This window comes from Aphis gossypii, unplaced genomic scaffold, assembly GCF_020184175.1.
Source record: "Aphis gossypii isolate Hap1 unplaced genomic scaffold, ASM2018417v2 Contig00458, whole genome shotgun sequence".
In the NCBI taxonomy this organism is placed as follows: domain Eukaryota; kingdom Metazoa; phylum Arthropoda; class Insecta; order Hemiptera; family Aphididae; genus Aphis; species Aphis gossypii.
This window is the reverse complement of record NW_026083115.1, coordinates 253,500-276,098: the sequence shown is the minus strand read 5'-3', so window position 1 is coordinate 276,098 and position 22,599 is coordinate 253,500. Positions and strand designations below refer to the sequence as shown.

Genomic DNA, 22,599 nt, shown 5'->3' with positions numbered 1-22,599 from the left:
TGCGCAGAACATACATTATGGTTTTTGAAAATCAGTGTTTTTTTACTGGTACAGCGGAGAAAAAAAAGTTTAAGGGGGAAAATCCACCTAAAAATTTTAAAATCACCGCAGTCTGGTACAGCGGAGAAAAAAAAAGTTTGAGGGGAAAAATCCCCCTTAAAATTTTGCAATCTCCGCAGTCAAAAGTGCGCAGAACATACAAATGTATACTACTTGTAGTATTTTCGACATTGCATTTGAAACTTCTTTAGCAGTTTTTGATTTTAATGCTATCGCCCATGCAAATTTCGTAAAACAATCTATGACGCATAGAATATATTTGTAACCTTTATTTTTTTTCGAGCATGGTATCATTTCAACCAGATCAGCTTGCCATAGATCATTTTTTCCGTATACATTAACTATACGTCTTAAGTAATTTTTTCTAGCAGATTTGTGTAGTTCAAATGCGATATCTCGCTTAGACATTTGGTCACTGAGATAGATAAGATATACTGGAGCGCGGACTCGCCATTACCGCAATGATACAAAAAAATAGCCGTCTCGAATCCCGCTTCCCCCACCATCGAAGGGCAAAACATTTCATTTTTACATACGATATACGTGTAGTTATGATTATTTTCGTTCATAATTCTTAATTTATTTTCTTAATTCTTTAACAAATTAAATGTAGTAGTAATTATTTATTACCTTATTGTATTACCATGATTATAATATAAGATATAACGATATGGAAAGTGATCAAGCAGGGATTTTGAGATTTACAATGGACATTTTTGTTTATAAATAGTTGCTCTTGTTAAATAATAAATAAACATTAATAAACAATTTAATCTAACATAAAATTACATGACAATTTCTGTCGGGTCAACAAGTTAATATTAAGGATTATTAAGTGGAAATCTATATATTATAAAATATTAATATTTAGGTAGGTACCTATAATAACTTAACTTGTTAGTTATTTTTGTTCAATCAAACTTATTAATATAATATAACTTATTCAGTTAAATTTTGTATTGTTTTAACTTAGCTTTTATAGTTAATTATCATTATTAAACAGTTAAGTTAATTTTAATTTTTTTATGTATAGATATAGCCTACAGGTTATTGTTGAATTTTATCATGATTGTATAGACTACTTATCGAAAATTATTTTTTATTGATTAAATATTTAATTATATAAAATTATAAAACCATCGGGGCTTCAAGAAACCTCCGGGCCCCTGGCCACAAATAAAACTGTATAAAATGTTAATATTTACTTGTGGAACTAAATACTTCCACCTTTAATGTGCCTATTAGTACATCCAAAAGCTGAACACGAGACAACCATATTGTATATACTAGATATACAAAATTGTAACAAATTACAAACTAACGAAAAGGCTTGAGATTATATAGGCATTTGAGTAAATATCTCAGCGATTAAGAACGAAAATAAATCGTTATTTACAAATTCATCGTATTTTCCTATGTAAAAATGAAATGTTTTGCCCTTCGGTGGTGGGGGTAACGTTAAACACGACGGCTCGTTTTTACTGCCGAGTCCGCGCTCCAGTATATCTTATCTATCTCAGTGCATTTGGTATACGTTTTATGTATCCAGCTTCGCGCAATTCTTCGAAAATTGATAGTATTTCGTTGGAAACACCTGTATTGCCAGCAGCTTTTGATGCTCATAGTAGTTTTAAACGGGAAACCAATTCATTCGGATCATTCCAATATTGAAGTGTATGTTTCTGTAATTGTACAGATAGTCCACTATCAGATGGAAATAATGTTGTGATTATATCTCTGTATTTATTACCGCCTTTTTTAATTTGTTTGCTGTTTGACGTTAAATGAGCTGATGTTTGAATTAATATAGATTTATATGTTTTTAAATCGTTTTCGGTATATAATTTCGGGGCTTTTGAAAATATTAATTTACAGAGACCCTGTGTTAACGGGTATGTAGTATCATCAACAATTATCGTATTTCCGACAAGTTTGATTTCTTTTTTACTTAAACGTACCGTTTTATTAGGCTGTAATTTAGGACCATACGTCTTGTCTATGCTGTATGAATCTAACAATTCATAGGTTAAAAATGTATTGATATGTAATTGATAAAAATGTAAATCTTCAGTGTTGTCTATAGTTTTATCCAAAGTAGATTTTTGTATTTCGTTTAACGGATCGATAATCGGTTTAAATGTTTCTGTTACTATCGATTGAATATCGGCTTTTCCTTGTTTTAATGCAATATATTTTCGTTTAATATTTTCTTTTGCTTTTATCAATTCTTCGAGTACTTAACCACTGGCGTCCATGATCGTGAATGAGATGTTTTTTAAAAAACGTAAGTTTATATAATAACAAACGTGTCGAAGTCGTGACGATAACGCCCATTATCGCATTCACAGTCTTTGTTTATTACGATAAAGTTGAACCTCCCCTTACGCCAACACGATGTACAGAAATCTTTAAATTCTGTATACGACATGTCACCAGAGCAATGCTCCATGTAAACATGTTTTAAATTAGTTTCATCTTGTTTAAATAAAACGATAAGGTTAGCGTTATCACGCAAAAGTTGTTTTGGTACTCTTGAATAACTCTGAGCTAGATAGCAAACATCTATAAGGTTATGCCTTCCCCTTGCAAAGATTGATCTACATACTCCTTGCCCCTCTGTCAAAATATCGTCTAGAAAATACACAGAGTTTGGTAGGGCTTTTTCAGGTTCAATAACTTGTTCGTTTTCGTAGAACGTAAATAATTGTACTCTTTCGATATCTGATAAGATATTACTCAACATTTTATATTTCGGTTGATCCAGAGTTTTCAAATACATGTAAACGTTGAGAAATCTTATTCCATTTATATTAGTTAATAATGCAAACATTAAATTCGTTTTTCCACAGCCGGACGGACCCACAATAAGCGCACGTAGGTAGAAGCGGACCGTGTCTATAGTTTTGAAACGAAGTAGGTGGATCTACGTTCTCAACTGTAAGCTCGGTTTCTTGTTTAATGAATTTCATTTTGATATAAATATCTATTTATTTATTTATTTATTTATTAATTGAAATACGGGACGTGCCCAATTACAAGAATGTACATAAAATAGGAAATTTACATAAATTATAAGAATACAAGTACAATTAGGATGAAGAGCAAATAGACATAATAGCATAATAACTATGAACGTTACATAAATTACAAAAATCTATGTTGTGGTGAGAATGTCATCAGTACACAATGTCACTCGCTCGAAGAAGCTACAAGAATAAAGGTGGTGGGCTTATTAACAAGCTTAAAAACAAATACCGGTCGAGCTTCACGTGCCTGGTAAGGTTAATATGTATATATCTATATACATATAGGAGACCGCCCCGATTCACTCATCAACGCCCAGACCAAACCGCTGGGTGTAGGGACTTCAAATTTTGTACAGAGGTTACTTAAGCAACGTATAGGCGCACTAAGAAAGGATTTTTCAAAATTCGCATTTTAAAGGGTTGCTAAAACGGGGATTTTGAGATTTACGATGGAAATTTTGTTTTTAATTTTTGTTTATAAATGGTTGCTATAACAACTTGATTTATGTGTTAACACATTTATCACTTTATTATTACAGCTAATTAAAATTTTGTACAGAGGTTCATTTTAGATTCTGAACGGAGTGAAGAATGTATTGATTTTACAATGATGTATGTTTTAGATTCTGAACGAAGTGATGAATGTATTGATTTTACAATGGTGTGTTTTTTTTTTTTTTTTTTTTTTTTTTTGTGTCTGTACAGCATAACTAGTCGAAATAATGCTCCAATTCAAACTATGGGGGTGGTTTCCGATGTAAAAGTGAATATCCTTGGTGCATTATAGAGGTAAAAAGTTAACATTTTCCAACAGTTTTCAAAAAAATCGAGAAAAACAAAAAAAAAATGACGAAAAAAAAACGGCAATTTTTACGCAAAACCAGTTTTCGACCAAATCGATTTTTTTTTATGGTTGTAATTCAAAAACTAATCACTGAAAATACTTGAAATTTTCACCAAATGTTAATGTCAGTAGTATCCGTATATAGTTAAATTTTCAAAAAATTTTGACTTTTTTTGAGTTATTTATAGATCACTGAAATTTTCAATTTTTTTTAGAAATTTTTTTTAAAGTGTCGATAAAAAATTTTTGGACGACCAAAAAGTTTTGAAAATTTAATACAAGGTTCCTTATGAGTTGTTTTTAATGTAGCTAAAAAAAATTAAAAATCGTTAGTCACAATTTTTTTTTATAAGCGTTTTTAGTTCAAATTTTTACGAAATCTGTCGAAAACGCGAAAATTTGCAAGTAATTTTGAAGTTGAAAAATCATAAAAATTTTTTCTTTTATAACTAAGTTTTGAAAATTTGGTACAAGGTTCTCCATACATTTTTCTTCAAATATCTGTAAAAAAAACTCTACCGGATTCAGACAAAAAAATTTTATGAGTGTTTGAAATTTAAATTTTTACAAAACCGCGTTAAATAACGGTTTAGCCTCAAACGATTTTTGATATTTGTTATAATTCAAAAAGTATAAGTCGTAGATACTTGAAAATTTTACCAGTTATTTAGATTGGCATTTTATTTACTTGATTTAATTTTCAAAATATTTTGAGTTTTTTTGAGCTATTTATAGACAATTGAAATTTTCAATTTTTCTGAAAATTTTTTTTTAAAGAGTCGATAACATTTTTTTGGCCCTATCAAAATACTTGAAAATTTTATACAAAGTTCCTCATATGTTATTCTTATAGTGATTGAAAAATTATAAGAATACATACGCACAATTTTTTTTTATTAGCATTTGAAGTTCAAATTTTTACAAAAATTCGTCAAAATCATGAATATTTGCAAATTATTTTGTAGTTCAAAATTCATAAAATTGTTTGTATAGGTAGCTAAGAGTAGAAAATTTAATACAAGATTTTCCATAAGTTTTGCTTCAAAAAGCTATAGAGAAAATTTTAAGAGTCATTATAGGAAAAATGTTTTGAGCGTTTGAGTTTTAAATTTTTATGAAATCGGAATATTTGTTTCAAAATAGAATATATGACAATATTTAATTATAATATTATTAGACTGACAAATCATCTCCGTTCAGAATCGTTTTTCGTATACAATGATACTTATCATTGCATTCAAATTTAATCTACCCTAGTCCGAGGTCTACCCCACCCCCTAATGTACAGCAGAGCGGTACCCACTTGCCGACTTTTCTGTTTTTTGTTTATAAATAGTTGCTATAACAACCTGATTTATGTGTTGATACATTTACATTTAGTTATTTTTTTAAAGTTTGTATACATTTTATATAGCTATATATATATGTTTTTTTTTCAAATTGTTAATCGCTGTTCAGTGTATTGACTATTGATACACTGTAAAGTGTATACACAGTGTAATTAATCTATATACATTTAGGCAAAGTTATCGGCGACTCGCGATTGCAACACACAATAAGTACGGGCGGTAGATGGTCAAAGTACAAAGATAACGTGAAATGGTGAATACGTGCTGCCTACAACTCCGTCGGCCTTACTCACCCCCCACCATTGACCGATCAGCCACCGTTGTCATCGAGTTTTTAAACGTGAATGGGGAAATGGTATCTCACATCGTTGTACCTATTACAGGAGATGGTGCCTGTTTATTTAATTCGCTCTCCTATCTTATGTACGGAACTGAGCAAATGGCCAGAGAAATACGCAAGCTTATTGTGAGCCACGTAACAAAAAATTGGACGGAGTTTTCTGTCATGTCTCACGACAACAATGGGAACAACTATATGAGTTCCGCTGAGTATTTTGCTGACATGTCTCAATTATATACTTATGGTGGTTTATGTGAATTGGTGGCCGCTGGGCAATTGTTCAACTATGTTTTTGAAGTTTACCGCAATTATCAGCTCTATGAGCGTTTTGGTATTGAAGGTTACCCTGTGTTGAGGATGCGTTTTACGCAAAATCTCTCTAGGGGCCATTTTGATGTATACCTGCCTAATGAGTCAGAAATATTGATCCCTCAGAGAGATTCCATATTACAGCAATCACCTTTCTCTTTATCCTTGAAGAAGGGTAGAAAACGCCGTACCAGATACACTAGCAGTATAAGAAAAAAACAACTTAAAAACGCGGCAAAGACATATGCAATTCGTAATCCTTTAGTGAACAGATCTGCAGTTGCCAGGTACCAGCTAGATAATCCTGAGGTAGGCAGAGCTGCTAAGTCTCGATATGAGCATACTAATCCGAAGTTGAAAGACTGACACTTCCATGGAAAATAATGGTCAACTCAGGAATGACGTACAATCCTGACCTGGCTTATGAGGCAGAAAAAAATATAGCTCTTGGTTCTATGAACCACAAGGGCGAATACTGCAATGCTCTAAAATGGAAAGAAGAAACCCCCGGAATGTGCTGCAATAATGGCAAAGTGCAGCTTCCATCTTTTGAACATTTGCCGGAACCTTTCAACAGCCTGCTTATGGACAGACACCCCAATCATAATCATTTTATGGACCTTATACGAAAATACAATGGGTGTTTTCAAATGACATCATTTGGGGCTAAAAAAATTGTAACAGAAGGATTTATGCCTACTTTCAAAGTTCAAGGACAGGTGTATCATTTGATAGGGAGTCTCATGCATAAACCTGATCAGAATGCCCAATTTTTACAAATATATTTTGTAGGAGAGGATGAGAGGGAAGTTCGCTCTAGGTGCGCCAATTTTACAGACGTCAAACCAGGGTTGGTCAAACAATTGCAAAGCATGCTCCACGAAAAAAACAGTTATGTCAAACAATTTAAGACCACGATTAATGCGGTGCAAAAGAACTGTAAAGAATTTAAAGTGGTCATCCGTGCAGACAGAAAACCAAATAATGCTCATGTTGGTTGCTTTAACACACCAACACAAAATGAAATAGCTTTGATAATTGGAAGTCACCAATTTGAAAATAGAGACATCGTACTTCAAAGTCACGATAATAAACTACAGCGTATCAGTGAAATTCATAGAGCATACGACGCTCTGCAGTATCCACTTATGTTTTGTCATGGCGAGGACTGATACTCTATTGATATACCATTGTGTAATCCCACTACGAAATTGGCTCTTGAAAAAAAAGTTTCTGCGGCATCCTTTTATGCTTACCGAATTATGATTAAGCAAGATGAAGTTAACCATATTGTATACTTCCGCTCCCTCTTCAGTCAATTTTTGGTCGATATATACGCAAAAATTGAAACTGAAAGGTTGAATTTTATTAGGAATCATCAGAAACAGCTAAGAGCTGAGAACTATATTCATCTCAAAGATGCTGTGGGGAGGAATGATGTTAATGCAACTGATCTAGGTCAAATGGTAGTACTTCCTTCATCATTTACGGGTGGACCTATGTATATGCATGAACGAACTCAAGATGCCATGACATATGTCCGCGTACATGGTCGCCCTGATCTATTCATCACATTTACATGTAACCCTACTTGAAAAGACATCACAGATGCACTGTTTTCTGGACAAAAGCGCCGCACGATCGTCATGACATTATAGCGAGAGTATTTCATATTAAAGTAAAGAAATTAATGGCACTCTTGACTAAAGGAAAATTATTTGGTGACGTACAGTGCTATATGTATTCTGTGGAGTGGCAAAAGCGAGGATTGCCTCACGTTCTTATCTTACTGTGGCTACAAAATCGAATTTCATCAAACATAATTGATAATGTCATCAGTGCCGAAATACCAGACCCCGAGCAAGATCCTCTTTTATATGACATCGTCAAAAGTAACATGATTCATGGTCCCTGCGGCAGCTTAAATCCTAATGCTCCTTGCATGAAAGAAAATACATGCAGTAAAAGATACCCTAGAAAACTTTGCCTACAAACACAGACAGGAGACAATGGATACCCAGAGTACAAGAGGAGGTCTACAAATAACGGTGGCTTTACTGTAAGAATTAAAGGACTTGATTTAGACAACCATTGGGTTGTGCCTTACAACCCAGTCTTATTACGTACTTTCAATTGTCACATCAATGTAGAGATGTGTCATTCTGTTAAGTGTATTAAGTACATCTGTAAGTATGTAAACAAGGGCAGTGACCAAGCAGCGTTTACGATAGAAAACCAGAAGGATGAGATTACAATGTACGAAAGTGGTAGGTATATCAACAGTGCCGAAGCAGTATGGAGAATATTATCATTGTCCATTGAACGATATCCTACGGTTTTTCATCTAGCCGTCCACCTTGAGAATGGTCAGCGAGTATACTTCACCCCTAATAACTTGGCAGAGAAGCTCAATAATCCTACTAAGACTACGCTTTTAGCATTTTTTGAGTTATGCAAAACTGACGTTTTCGCAAAAACCCTCCTTTATTCGGAAGTGCCTTCTTACTTTGTATTTAAGAATAATAAGTTTCAAAGAAGGAAGCAGGGAAGGAATGTAGATGACTGGCCGACCGTAAAGAAGGACGATGCATTAGGAAGAGTGTATACTATCCATCCACACAATACTGAATGCTACTATCTTCGTATGCTTCTTCATGAAATTAGAGGACCAACATCTTTTTCAGACCTAAAGACTGTTAATGGTATCCTCCATAATACATTCCTATCTGCCTGTAATGTGTTAGGTTTGCTTGAAGATGATAATCACTGGAACAATACGTTAAATGAAGCTTTTTTGAGTGATTCTCCTTCCAAGCTGCGGGAACTATTTACAGTAATGTTAGTATTTTGTCAACTATCGGATCCCTTAACTCTTTGGGATACACATAAAAACAATCTTTCAGAGGATATTATCCGACAAATGGATGCTGACCAAGAAGATGAGGCTCACAACAAATGTTTGATACAAATTGAAGATGCAGTGCTTACTGTAGGAGGTCAGAGTATATCAAATTATGGGCTACCTCAACCAACAAGGACAGAAAATAACTTTAAAAACATAATCTATCAGAGAGAGATAAACTACGACCTGAATACCTTAACAAAGGTAGTATTGAGCAACGAGGCCTTACTGACGAACGAGCAATACAATGTCTATAGTCGGATAATGCACAGCATTAAATATGATACTGGAAACATTTTTTTCTTAAGTGCTCCTGCAGGAACAGGAAAAACTTTTCTTATAAACTTGCTTTTGACAAAAGTAAGGAGCAATCGTAATATTGCTTTGGCTGTTGCATCTTCTGGCATTGCTGCTACGCTTTTGCAGGGGGGGAGGACGGCCCACTCAGCATTCAAACTTCCCATCGATCTCATTAACATAGAAACGCCAATGTGTAATATACCAAAACAAAGTAATATAACCAAAGTGCTTCGCGATTGTAAGTTTATTGTTTGGGATGAAAGCACTATGGCGCATAAAAGATGTTTTGAGGCACTTGATAGATCTCTTAAAGATATAAGAAATAAAAATGAAGTGATGGGAGGAGCAACTGTTCTTTTAACTGGAGACTTTAGGCAAACTCTACCAGTTATACCAAGAGGAAGTCGAGCAGATGAAGTTAAGGCTTGCATAAAAGCTTCTTATTTATGGCCGTTAATAGAACAACTTTCTCTCAAAAAGAATATGAGGGTCCGCCTGGGAGGTGATGTCACAGCTGGAAAATTCTCTGAACTTCTACTCAAAATAGGAAATGGAGATTTTCCCGAGTTAGATGGGAAGTTGGTTATCACTAAGGATTTAGGTTTAGTAGTGACACCACTACAAGAACTTATAGTTCAAATTTATCCTGATATTGCCGATATAAAAAACAAATCGATGGATTGGTTATGTGAGCGCGCTATTTTGACCCCTAAAAATGACAGGGCAGCTGTGATTAATGAAATTATTCTTAAATCATTAAAGGGAACAGAAATGGAGTATAAGTCTATAGACATGGTACTGAAGACAGATGACGCAGTTCACTATCCTGTGGAGTTCCTCAACGCACTTAATCCCCCTGGCTTTCCAGCACATGAGTTAGTCCTTAAAGTAGGAGCTCAAATTATGCTGTTGCGAAATCTCCACCCACCCAAACTCTGCAATGGTACTCGACTATACACATATTGTCGTTCAACTCAAACATAAGAAAAAATTAACAACTTAAGCATAATATCTATCGAAAAAGAATTGGTTTTCAAATTAAGAACAAACAGAAATAAGTTTTATGAAGATATTATAAATAAATTTATTGAAAAAGAGAGAAGAGTAGAATTTGAATTCAAATAAAAATCAGTTTTGAATAGATTATAGTCATTTGCACAAAAATGTTTTATATTATTTTTAATTTTTATAATATGTATTTAGTTCATTAGTTTATAGATATTATGTTATATATGTTTAAAAAATTAAAAAGTATGCAAAATAAATAATCTTAATAATAATATTTTGATAGTTATTTTTCCATAAAGAAGATTTTCTTAATGAATCATGCATTAACGTCTAACGCCGAAAGTCAGGAAACGCCACTGATTATAATTAATTGTTTGATAAATCAATGAGTTTAAAAGAAAGGAACTGTTTTTTGAAAATATACCAATAACACTGTCAATATTGATATCAATATCTGATTCACACGATATTATCATTAATGCATCTAATCGGTCTTTTGTCATTGTGCTTCTTAATTTACTTTTAAGTATGGAAAGTTTTGAAAAACTCCGTTCCGTAGTGGCGCTAGCCAATGGCAAGGTTACTCCAATTTTAAGCGAAGTATATAGATGGGGAAATACTGTTGTTAGTCCACTTATTTTTAAGACTTGTAAAATTGTAGCCATACTGTTTCCATTAATAGGAAGTTCACCATTTTTTGTTTCTAGTTCTAAGTAGTCACAAGAACTTGATTCATCCATTTTTTCAGCATTTGAATCGTTATCTAAAAATCTATCAATGCCATTATTATGCAACTTAAACGGCAAATATTTCTTTGTTTCAAAATTATAATAGCACTTAGAAAACTGAATATAAGTAGTAGTAATTTGGGGCGTCTGGCTCCATTTTTCAGCGGAGACGAAAAAAGTTTGAGGGGGTATGGTCTCCTTGCAGTGTAAGAAATTCCCGCTGTAAAATGGAACCAGACGCCCCATGGTTTTTCTGAAAAGACGTGGGGCTTCTGGCTCCATTTTACAGCGGGAATTTTTTACTAGGTAAGTAATTCTCCCTTCCATACGTTATTTGATTTGATTTCACATGCACTGATGCACTTCAATTTTTTTAATATAATCAGTTTAGTATATAACTATACATGCACAAGTAATATACTTAGTTTATAAATATGCGTTGAAACGATCATATCTGTGTAAATAGCATCTGTGTTTCACGTTTATTTAAGTTATTACATTTATTTCTATTCGTGATTAATTTAAAACATTTAATTTGTTACTAATGGTTGGCTTAAGTTGTGTTATATTTTTTTTTTATTATTTCTCTGGTAAATTAGCTTATTGATTTGTTTTTTTTTTTAAGTATTTATCTTGAGCTTTATTGAAACTATGAATTTACAGAAATTTTCCAACGATTTTCCATCTTTAGTTTATTTAGTACGAAATAATTCATATCCAGTACATTCAGATTATACCACATTTTTGTCAAGATTAAAAACATATAACTCATATCCATCTACTTCATGTCAAAATAAATATTCGTTATCTGAATCTGGTTTAAAATATACTGGTGTAGGTGATATAGTTGAATGTTTTTTTCTGTGGAATATTAGGAATGTTAGCTTTTACATGTCTTTTAACTGAATGACAAATTCCACCACGTAATCCGTTCTCCAGAAAAATTTGAATATCATACTGTTGTTGTATTAGGCCTTAATGAATATTTTATAAGAGATGTTAGTACGTAAGAAATAAGTAAAGAAAAAACTATAGATAATAAGTAAAACGGCGAAATTCAATAAGTTAAGCAATACTTAATTATTCACACAAATAGGTTAAAATAACAATTGTGCAATTCATTGTCAGTAAACTTTATATTACAGTTAGCATAGTAAGCAAGATATAATAATAAGAAATGTAAATAAATTTGTTTAATAATTTATTAATCGGGTTAAAATAACAATTACATAATAGTCATAGTGTCATAGTGTCTATGAACTGTAAATTTAACGTAATAATATAAAAATGCAAAACAATCGATAGTAATTCGATTGTATGTTTAATATATAAGAGATATGGCTAAGACAGCAAAGGGGCCAGTAGTGGTAATCGTGTGACTCGATTACCACTAGACGTCATATGTGAATAAAGTTCTTCTTTTACGTAATTTTGGTTTTACTTTATTTTTGGTATACGTTCCAGCAATCGGCGTATACGACACTGTTTAAGCCGTTCTAATTTAACATTAGTATGTTTTAACATACAATAGAATGCAAATCCTGGAGTGGTCATAAAATGTGAAGCATCGAGTTTAAGTGTTTGTAAACATAAATCTCTAAAATTTTCAAAAACATCAGAAAGTAAACATTCATCTGTTGCTAAGTATAAGTCACTATATTCTCCTAATGTTTTTATATTAAATTTTTTCCAAACCTTATGAGCATGCGCATAATCTTCATCACTAATATCTTCATATTTTAATGAATTATAAAAAAACTGTTTTGGTAGTAAACAAGTTTTATTTAATTAACACATCAATTTGATGAATAGTCACATCAAATAATATACTTTATTGTAAATATAAACAATAAATACAATTTATAATAATAGAAATTATAAATATAGCTAGCTAAGCGGTATTTACCAATAAACATTAAAAACATTTTTTATTGTACTAGTAGGTATAATATATTATAATTTAATTTAATTTTTAATAGCCAATGTTAATTATGATACATTTAAATTTAAATTTAAATAAGTATAATATTATGTGGAAGTATAGTATTTAAGTAAATCATACATATTATATTATAGGTACATAAATATTTATACGTAAATGTGACACGGTACGCAACGGCTGCCAGTACAAAGTACAGGCATCGCAGCGACCGGTCGCGTATTTACGTTCTGTACATGAATCTAGCACTCGGTGCTAAATCAACGTATAGTCCGGAGTAAGTAATTTCTGTTCCGTTTTATACACGAGTTCGGCACTTCAGCGTAATACATGTTATAAAATATTTAATATATTGTACTTTTTATATAATATCAGCTTAATATAATAATAAAATTATGTTAGTCTTGTAATTAAATGATTAATATATTATTTTTTTAATATTATAAGTATATTATATAGCTAGAACTGAAACTACCTAATAATAAATAATATTCCATTCAATATTTATTAATTCAATTTATATTTGGTATTTTAACCATTAATAATTGTTACAACTTGTCACACATTCTTATAAATCAATTAGTTATTAAGTTTTTAATATTAATAAAAAAAAAATTTACAGTTCAAGTTATAAAATATGTACTACAATAAATAATATAATTAAACAACGTACATTATAAATAAATATGCGCACATTAGTATAAATCAGCTTAAACATATAATAATAAAATAGTGTTAGTGTTAGTAATAAGTTTTTAATATTAATAAAAAAATTTTTTAGCAGTTCAAATTATAAAATATGTACTTAAATAAATATGAGTAGTGTCTTTTTACAGAGTACCTATGTGGTTAGGTGTGTCAATGTGATTTTGCATTTGCTGTATTGTTTTTAATATTTTCTCCTAAACATCTTTTTTTGGTACGTCTTTTATTAGATGGCATTTCACTATTTGATGGTCGACCTGCTTGAATTCGTTTGGCACCTGTTGTTAACTGACTTATTCTTCTTGACCGTGATGTTGGTTGGATTCCTATTACTTTGCCTCGACGTAATACGCTAGTAGAAACTTCAGATAATTCTGAAACTGTAGTAATTCTACTAAGTTTTTTGTTTAATAGTTTTATTTTGTTTAAAACAAATGGGTTGTTGTTATTTTTTGCTATATGTTTTATATTGTTTATATTTTTAGTTAGTAATTCCAATTCAATATCCATTTCATTGTCAATATTAATATTACTATCATTTTCTACTCCAATTTCCATATTATTTTTGTGCATACTACTATAAAAATTTAAATTATCCAAGTTATTATTTTCTTTATTGTTTAACGTTGTACAATCAGTCTCCACCTCGGTTTCTATTGTGTCCATATCCATTTTATGCAGAAACGTATGGTCAAAATTATTTCCTACAGCCAAAGTTCCTATTTCAATTCGATCATTGTTCGTCAAGTTAGGAAGATTATTAACAGTATCTCCAAATAAGTGTACTGCACATATATGCTTGCAAAAGCCACCGCCTTGACCAGCTGCACAATCACAAAAAAAATTTAATTTATCGTTTCTTATAACTGTATAAAAATTGTTTCCAGACGATGAATTAATTTCATAAGTTGTATCATTTTTTTGTTTTACATTAAGTAGTTTAGCTTTATTACAAAAATTTTGGAACATTATTTCAAATTTTGTTACACGAAATGACGAAAATTTTATCAGACGCCTTTTATGATAATCCTCTAAAATTTTGCAAACAAAGTCGACTAAAGCTGCTGAATTAAAAGCTTTACAACGTTCAAGAACTATATCTTTAAAAACTCTTATGGATGCTTCTACAATATTATTAGTATTATGGCCATGAGTTGGAAATTGAGTTCTATAACATATACACCATTCTAACATTCTATTTCGATATGTCATCATATGTTTTGAAAAAAGAGTTGATTTATCGTTGCATAGTTCATCCATCATTACTTTAGCTTCAATTTCATTGGGTGAGTACATAACTTTTCGAAATCTTTGCATGTATAATTGCCTTTCAAATTTACTAACACCATGTTTAGTTTCACATAACCAACGCCATAATGCCTGTAGAACATGAAATGTACATAACAATAGTGTAGAATTTGGAAAAATTTCATTAAGGGCTTGGCGTTCTGATTTACTATCATCAGTCATAAAAATTGATGGCTCCATTTGTCCATAAAAAGCAAAATTTCCCAATGATTTTCTTAAAAATTTGAATGCGCTGGCGTAATCATCTTTAGTAGTAAATTTATGAATCAATACCGCTAATGGTATGCCACCAACCTTTGTAACCCCAAAGAAAAATGTAACGCATGAGCCACCTTGGTCACACGAACCACTGGAATCAACAAAAACAATATCACTAGAAAGTGGCAATCCATGAGCTCTACGCATTATAGGTGTTACAATACAAATACAAAATGGATTTTCCTGTACTTCAATTATATAATCGGGGAATGTATTTTTCATTTCTCCTACAACTTGTGCAATGCTATTCTCTGTACGATCACCAAAATGTTTTGTCCTAGAAGAATTTTTTTTTTTTTTAAGTATACAATTTAATGAAAACCTTAAAATTACTTACCTCCAATAATCAAACATTTGATACACTTGTCGGTCCGTAGGATTTGTTTGTGCGTCTGCTAATAATTTAATAGTTTGCATATCATCGTCAATATTGGCTGTTAATTTAATTTCGTGATATGCTTTAGCTGCTGAAGGAGTCATTCCGTTTGAAAACATTTCTATAAATTCGTCTTGAATATGTTTTGCTACTCTTAAATAACTATAAGCCTCGGCATTATTTATTTTATGAGTGTGATGAAAATGTATCTGAAAAAAAATTTCGATTGTTTGTGTAAAAGCGATAGTATCCATTATATTATGTACACGTGACGACGGCGTAATCCGTGGTACTCACGACTTTAATTCATACAATTCAAATGAGAACTTTCTAAATAAATATATATATATTTATTTTTATTGTAACATTTTCCTTTTAAAATTTACCTTTTTCTAAAAATCGATATATAAACTGCGAAAAAAAAATTAAGAATAAACAATCTGCGACAAAGCCGATAAGGTACATTATACAAACTGTTGCAATTTACTTTATATACCTTCTATATATAATTGATATACATATGAAAAAAAAAATATATGTTCAGAAAAAGGTAAATTTTCCCGCAGTTTACATACAGCTTTTATAATGATACACTATTTTTTTTTTTTTTTTTTAATTTTTATACCTGAGTAATAAATTTAACTTTTTAAGATAAGGTGCTTTTTAAAAATATTCAAGTACAGATATAGTTAGATACCATACTTTAATTGACATAATTTAATTTTACTTACTTTTATTTCTGCATTCAGTCCTCTACGTATTAATACATCTTTTTTTCGAGTGTCTTTTGTATTTTTTTTGACATGAATTTTAATTAATGCATTGTTACAACCTTTATTGCGATTTCTAGTATAATTTGTTTCAATTACTTTATTCCAGGAAGAATGTTGGCAAACATAATCCTTGCGATATTCAAACAATTTCATGTTTGGATATGTATTTCTTACTATCCAATTTGTTTTTGATGACACAGAAAATAATTTAACCCATTCATCACATGTTTTATGGTACGATTCATCAATTTTTTCAAACTTGGTCCTTAAAACAATTTCAAATTTTTCCGTATCTTCGACGTTACTTTTGATTATCTCGCAGAATGAATCAAAATCAAAAAGATTTGAAATCATAGTAGTCATTTTAGTGATATATTAACAGTTTAGTATTGGTACCTATTTAAATAACTAATAACTTAACCACACGTAGAACGATGAAAATATACTGTTGAATCTTATACACATCAATTTATTAGTATAATAAGAGGTACTTATTTGCGATAAGTACGAATTCAGTTTATAAAATATATAAATGTATAAAAATCCCCATTTGTTCGATTTTTGCTATCGCACTATCGTGTCGCACAATCAAACGTATCTAATTATAATTATACTACCTACCTACGTCGTACAACTTATTATATACCTACCTACCTACAAACCTAAATGTTTAACAAGTTAATCTGTGACAAATTATAACAATTAATTATTTTATAATATTTAAGGCTTAAGCTAATTTATAAAAATGTGTTAAATACCAAATATAAATTTATTAAATATATTGATTTTATTAATATTAAAAACTTATTACTAACACTAACACTATTTTATTATTATATGTTTAAGCTGATTTATACTAATGTGCGCATATTTATTTATAATGTACGTTGTTTAATTATATTATTTATTGTAGTACATATTTTATAACTTGAACTGTAAATTTTTTTTTTATTAATATTAAAAACTTAATAACTAATTGATTTATAAGAATGTGTGACAAGTTGTAACAATTATTAATGGTTAAAATACCAAATATAAATTGAATTAATAATATTGAATGGAATATTATTTATTATTAGGTAGTTTCAGTTCTAGCTATATAATATACTTATAATATTAAAAAAATAATATATTAATCATTTAATTACAAGACTAACATAATTTTATTATTATATTTAAGCTGATATTATATAAAAAGTACAATATATTAAATATTTTATAACATGTATTACGCTGAAGTGCCGAACTCGTGTATAAAACGGAACAGAAATTACTTACTCCGGACTATACGTTGATTTAGCACCGAGTGCTAGATTCATGTACAGAACGTAAATACGCCGACCGGTCTGCACCTTTATCAACCGCCATCTCGGAAGACGACAAGACGGTTCTGTCGACTCTCCCACCAACGCCCCAAAGGCTAGGCAGGACGGGTAGACAGGTCGTGCCGAACGAGTACCGGTCGCCGGCGGTCGGGCTCTCTTGCGTTAACCGTCGAACAGCGTACATCCAAAAAGTTCGACAACCCACCTAACGGTACAGCCACACTATCGGCTTACTTCTTGTTTTTTTTTATTTTTATTTTTTTTTTGTTTTTTCGTTGTGCTTGAAATAAAACACACCCCCCACACATCCGTGTAGCAGAACCAGTGTGTTATTTCTTTCCGTGTGCGTTGTGTCTCTCCTATACTTAACCGAGACCGGTGAACCGCGGTCGCCAACAAGAACACTACCGTCGTCACCGCGTCAAATGTATTGATAGTTAGGTAATATAGGTAATGTAATTTATTATAATACCTAATAGATTTCATTATTAATGGTAAAATAAAAAGTTAATTGGATGAAATACTATTGTTTTGATTTTTTTTCTTCCCTAAATTTGGCATTTGCCACGAAAAAATTCATATTTTTCAATATTTCTAAGTCTGTACAGTTTCTGTGAGCTTGAACACTTCGTACACTAGCTGAAACGTTAAAAAAATAAGTGTAAGATATAGGTATATTATTTTGTTTTCCATGTAGATGTATTATGATATTTAAATTTATATTAAAAATTATATAAATTTTATTTTTACCGAATATAATGGTACAAGAATTAAGAATAGAAAATATCTTTTTTTTCTTTTGGCCAGCGTACGAAAACTGTGCCAAAAGGTTGTTGTGGAACATTTTTGCCATTATTTGACGAGTCATATCAGACACCGACGGCCGTTCCAGTCTTGCTAAATATGATTGCTGAAAATAAATACTTATTATTGTATGTTGTTCTATATTAGTTTTATTATATTTATCTTGGTAATATGGTATAATATATGTATAGTACAGCTAGGGTTATTTTTTTTTTATATTTTTGATTAATATATATTAGACACGAATATAGTAGGTAGGTACTATACTAAACTTGATTATAGTATCTTATTTAACAGTAAATATATTATGTGTTTAGCAGATAGAAATACATAAATTAATTCTCATTTTAATCTTAAGTAAAAATATTTTTCATTTAATATAATATGTACTTGGATATAATCTGTAGGTACACTATACGTAGGTATACCTATGTAAATGATTTCGAGTAAAGATAATGCTAATATTCGATGTAAAGTAATTAATATTGTTGTTTTTAATTAACGTTTATAGTTTTGTATATATTGTATAGGTACCTATGAATTTATTTAAATTAGGTAGGTATAATTATAACAAATACAGTAAATAAGTAAAATGCATTGATATTGTGTATTAAGTACCAATTTTAGTCGGAAGTCATTATCATTTAACTTGTCTTCGAGTATAGTTAATTCGTCCATATTCTTTAATGGAAATATACTAAAATAATTATTTTCAATTAAACTATCATTGTTGGTCTGCAATGATGAAGATAAATGTTTATTTGAGTTTTTCATGATATCATTTAACATGTTTTCAATTCTGTTGAGTTTTTTTGTATTTTCCCTAATTTCATACTTCATACTTGTCATTCCCCGAAGAATATTAATAAAAATTTCTGAAAAATATTTGCATCATTATTATTATTTATTATTATAAATTCATAGGTACGTAAAATACAAAATGTACCTATCCAATAAATAGGAACATACATAAATATGTAAAATGTATTAGGTACCTACTTAAATTAAGTATATCATAGTATATTTATAGGTAGTATATAGGTACTTTAATAAATTAATTTTATTATTACCTCGATCTTTCAAATTATGAGAGGTTGGTCGAGTTGGTGTATGATCAAAGTTTATTTGTTTTTTATAGCTATTTTTTGATTTTGACGGTGAAACAATTGCAATACTCGTGTCTTAAAAAAGAAAAAAAATTAACATATTCACAAAAATATATAATACAAGGTATAATGTACGATACACCTATTTAACGCTATGATATATATTATAATCAACAATATCAATTATTACTAACTAATAATTACTAAATTTTAAAATAATATTTTGACAGTACCTATATTTTCAACTAGGTATATTTTATAATACATAGTATTTCTTAAACTGGACCCCCGGGCACTGACATTTTTAAAAGTAGAACCATTTTAACGGTGAATACATACAGGGTGTGTATCTTATGTCGTTGTACGCGGGTTTTTTTAACGATTATGGATCGACAACATGGAATTTTAAAAAAAAGAAAAAATACGTGTTTCTTTATTTTAAACGGCCAATTTTTTTATAGCAATTTTAAAATTTTTAAGCAAGCAGTTGTACCAACATCAAAATCAACATTTTTTTTTCAAATGGTAACAAATATATTTTTTAATCGATACTTATAGAGCTTTTTTAAAAAAAGAAATTGATGTTAAAATCATACATTTTGGTTCACTGGTTTATTTACTACGGGCACCCTAAGCTATTAAATAAATTGTATTTCTAGAGCTATAAATAATTTTTTTTAATTTTTCTTTTAATGCAATATTCTACACCTTTTTATAAACTTAAATCAAAGATCTTATCAGACACATAAAACTTGGGAAATACATTATCTAATAAACTAAATAAAAATATTTTTAAACATTTTTTTGGTTTATTTTAAAATAAAAAAAAAATTAAAATGACTATAAAATTTAAATTAAATGTTCAAATTGCATACCATTTACTTCTTGACAGTAGTATAATCGGTCTTGGAATTCCTGACGAATATTTTTAAAATTGGCAGGTGTTAATTTATGGCATTCATCAAAAATTCTTGTTTTTAACATTTCAATGTTGTCGTTTAGAGTTTTATAGACTACTGTTTTTAAATGTCCCCAAAGAAAAAAATCAATTGGTGTTAAATCTGGTGATATTTTATGGGCCATTCAATAGGTCCACGACGACCAATCCACTTTCCTGGATATTCGCGATCCAAGTACTCTCTGACTGGAATTGTATAATGAGCTGGTGCACCATCTTGTTGAAAAAATACATTTTCTTCATCTAACTCTGTATGATTATCATTGTCCTCTATTTCCCGAACAACTAATGGCTGAATGACATTTTGAAGCATAGCAAGGTACTTTTCTCCAGTTAAATTACCTTCAAAAAATATTGGCCCGATAACATGGTCACCAAAAATACCAGCCCAGACATTTATTTTTTGGGGCAATTGTGTATGTCCATGTCTCAAGACATGTGGATTACTATCGGACCAATAACGGCAGTTTTGTGTATTAACTTCCCCAGAAAGGGAAAATGACGATTCGTCGCTAAACACGATGTGCTTTATTAAATCTGCATTAGCATTTATTTTTTCCAAAATAGTCTCACAAAATTCTAAGCGTCTGTCTTCGTCACCTTCTCCTAATTCCTGAACAATACTCATTTTGAATGGTTTATACTTATGGTTTTTTAATATACGCCAAACACTTTGCCTTGAAATTCCCAAATTTTCCGATAAGGTTTTTAATGACTGCGTAGGGTGGTCATTAGCAACCATACCTAAAACCGTTATTTTCGTATTTTAGTTTTGAACTACTTCTGCGATTCGTCCTGGTTTTTTTTTATCATTAACACTTCCAGTTTCTCGAAACTTGTCAACAAGATGTTTGACATATGATTTTTGAACATAATTTTCAATTTGAAAAAAATAAATTTATTAATTTTAAAACTATTTCTATTACATACATTTTTGTAGACGAATTAATTACGTATTTTAAATAATTAAATGTGTCTAATTTTTACCTGGATGTAAAAAATTAAATTGTCTAGCAGTTTCGGCAAGACATTTGATAGAACCATAAAAAAAATTATTTCCACACGCTCCTCAATCGAATGCATTATAACTCGCACAATAAAGTGTTTATTGAACTTAACTTCTCTATAAAAACGTCTTGATCGAGTAAAAACTTAAACTGATTTTGTAATAAATATATTTGTACATTTGCAAATAATAAAAATAAAGTTAGATATAACTAGAATCTTTAAATAATCATGATTTTAAATAAACAACTTGCATAATTATTTACATAAATAGTTAATTTATCAATTATAGGTATCTGTATCATGTGTTAATTAAAGACTTCCAATGTTATTATAATAATAACCGAATATTATTATAATACTTATCTGCCTAATTAAGTATCCAAACTTAGATTATTTTAAATAAACAAAATAACTATCTAGAAAAAATCTAAATTAATCGAGTTATGAGGACCATACAATAATAGCAAGTATGTATGTACTCACTTATTTTATAATTGTATGTTAAAATATGTTCAACAGTTTTGTAGGCAATCATCCCAGAAAAATACTTCTACTTCTATTTTGTTTTTACACGTGTATGATGAGATTTTTGATTAAGTTTATAAAAAAGTGTAGAATTTTATTAAAAGAAAGTTTAAAAAAAAATTATTCATATCTCTAGAAATACAATCCATTTAAATCAATTTATTAAAGTTTAGGATGCCCGTAATAAATAAACCAGTGAACCAAAATGTATGATTTTAACATCAATTTTTTTTTTTTAAAAAAGCTCTATAAGTATCGATCAAAAAATATATTTGTTACCATTTGAAAAAAAAATGTTGATTTTGATGTTGGTACAACTGCTTGCTTAAAAATTTTAAAATTGTTATAAAAAAATTGGTTGTTTAAAATAAAGAAACACGTATTTTTTCTTTTTTTTAAAATTCCATGTTGTCGATCCATAATCGTTAAAAAACCCCGCGTACAACGACATAAGATACACCCTGTATATTACGGTCATTTAATGGGTTGAAAACTGCAAAGAACTAATGTTGCTTAAACGTTTGTGGGTTAAGATATTTAATCAGCATAATATGTAACAATATATATATATTAGATGGCTGTATATAAATATAGGTACATAATTATTATGATTTTGATACAAATTAAAATAACATAGATAAAAATATT

At 30.1% G+C, this 22,599-nt stretch overlaps 2 protein-coding genes across 2 annotated transcripts; one reads left to right on the top strand and one right to left on the bottom strand.

The window, feature by feature from the left end:
* Nucleotides 1-7,618: 7,618 nt before the first annotated feature.
* On the top strand, nt 7,619-10,114 carry LOC114130689 (uncharacterized). The gene has a single exon (XM_050209366.1). It carries the CDS (start codon nt 7,619-7,621, stop codon nt 10,112-10,114), a length of 2,496 nt encoding a protein of 831 aa, XP_050065323.1.
* A 7,959-nt stretch (nt 10,115-18,073) lies between these two features.
* LOC126554276 (uncharacterized) lies at nt 18,074-20,444 on the bottom strand. The gene is made up of 5 exons (XM_050209365.1): nt 20,336-20,444; nt 19,425-19,535; nt 18,973-19,229; nt 18,301-18,460; nt 18,074-18,189 (listed from the first exon to the last, which is right to left on the bottom strand). The coding sequence occupies exons 1-5, from the start codon at nt 20,442-20,444 to the stop codon at nt 18,074-18,076; spliced, it is 753 nt and encodes a 250-aa protein (XP_050065322.1).
* Between the last annotated feature and the right edge of the window lie 2,155 nt (nt 20,445-22,599).